The sequence below is a fragment of the Penaeus chinensis genome, chromosome 11, assembly GCF_019202785.1.
Source record: "Penaeus chinensis breed Huanghai No. 1 chromosome 11, ASM1920278v2, whole genome shotgun sequence".
Lineage (NCBI taxonomy): Eukaryota > Metazoa > Arthropoda > Malacostraca > Decapoda > Penaeidae > Penaeus > Penaeus chinensis.
This window is the reverse complement of record NC_061829.1, coordinates 18059723-18060911: the sequence shown is the minus strand read 5'-3', so window position 1 is coordinate 18060911 and position 1189 is coordinate 18059723. Positions and strand designations below refer to the sequence as shown.

General features: G+C 56.3%; 1 protein-coding gene across 1 annotated transcript in view; it reads right to left on the bottom strand.

Annotated features, from left to right (window-relative positions):
* Positions 1 to 6: 6 nt before the first annotated feature.
* LOC125030672 (chitin deacetylase 1-like) overlaps positions 7 to 1189 on the bottom strand; it is a 13671-nt gene continuing 12488 nt past the window's right edge. Inside the window, exon 5 of the mRNA XM_047620866.1 lies at positions 7 to 1189. This exon is cut by the window's right edge and continues 180 nt beyond it. Coding sequence (XP_047476822.1) covers positions 216 to 1189 — 974 coding nt within the window. The 3' untranslated portion in view covers positions 7 to 215.

Sequence of the window (1189 nt, the reverse complement as noted above, 5' to 3'; positions counted from 1 at the left end):
GATCTCTTTTTCATTTTTCTTTGGGAAAAAAAACATGGTCCAATGTTACTTGAAGAAGTTAAGAGGACGTATACAAACAAAGAATAAATCAGGCACCAGGCCCGAAAATATAAAGACTAGATTCTATACTGTACGGTCAGGCTGGACCTCGGGTCTCATTTGGGAATATTGCCACATGGTATCCTAGCCAGCTGCAGGACTCCAACTGCTCCTCCTCACACGAGGTCAAGGCCGTCGCCAGTGGGGTTCAGGAGCCAGGGGTAGTTGCGCGGGCACTCCATGCAAGTGTAGAGGTTGAGCTCCTCGTTGCGCAGCTCCTGGGTCCTCAGAGGGCACGAGTTGGGCAGCGAGCAGTAAGGCTGGCCCTTCACGTCGCACTTCTCCTTCCAGTCCGCGAAGTCCCGGATGGCGGTGACCTCCGTGGGGTTCTGCATCCACTGGATCACCTGGAGGAGCGTGACGAAGTAGACGTCGTTCTGCGCTCGCTTTTCGTTGATGAACTTCATAAGGACGTTCTTGAAGTCCTTGTTCCTCTTGAACCAGGCGGCGGTGAAGTGGAGGCCGAGCGGGGCGCGGTTCGTGTTGTAGTGCCTGTCGAAGTTGTTGTGGAGCAGCTTCTCAAACTGTTCTGCGTCTCGGATGTTGGTGCACGAGTCGACGAAGTGGCAGCCGGAGAGCTGTTCGTCGTGCTTGAGGTCTTCACGACGATCCAGCTCGTTGACGACCATCTCCCAGACGGGGTGGGATCTGGAGGGGCAGTTCTGGGCATTGCCGTGGCACTTGTGGGGCATGCGGAAGTAAAGGGTGTAGGGCCAAAGGGGGACGCGGCTCAGAGGGGCGGTGATGGAGGCATCGTAGATGAAGAGTTGATCTGTCATCATCTCGAACTGTGTGTTGCCGCCGACGCGTAGGTAAGGGGCGCGGACGCCGATGATGGAGTTGTCTGTGATGTTGGCGAACCTCTCGGTGATGAGGCGCGCGCCGGCCATCTCGGTAAGCCAGTCGTCGTAAGTGCCGTCGGTCCAGTAGGAGGCTTCGGCGCGGTTGCTGATGGAGAAGACGGCGATCTCATGGCCCTTGCGGTGGAGCTCCTGGACGGCTGAGTAGTTGGTGTACCTGTGTGACACGAAGAAGGTGCCCTTGATCTGGCAGCCGTTGGTGTTCTTGTTGTTCTCATTGAAGATGTCTT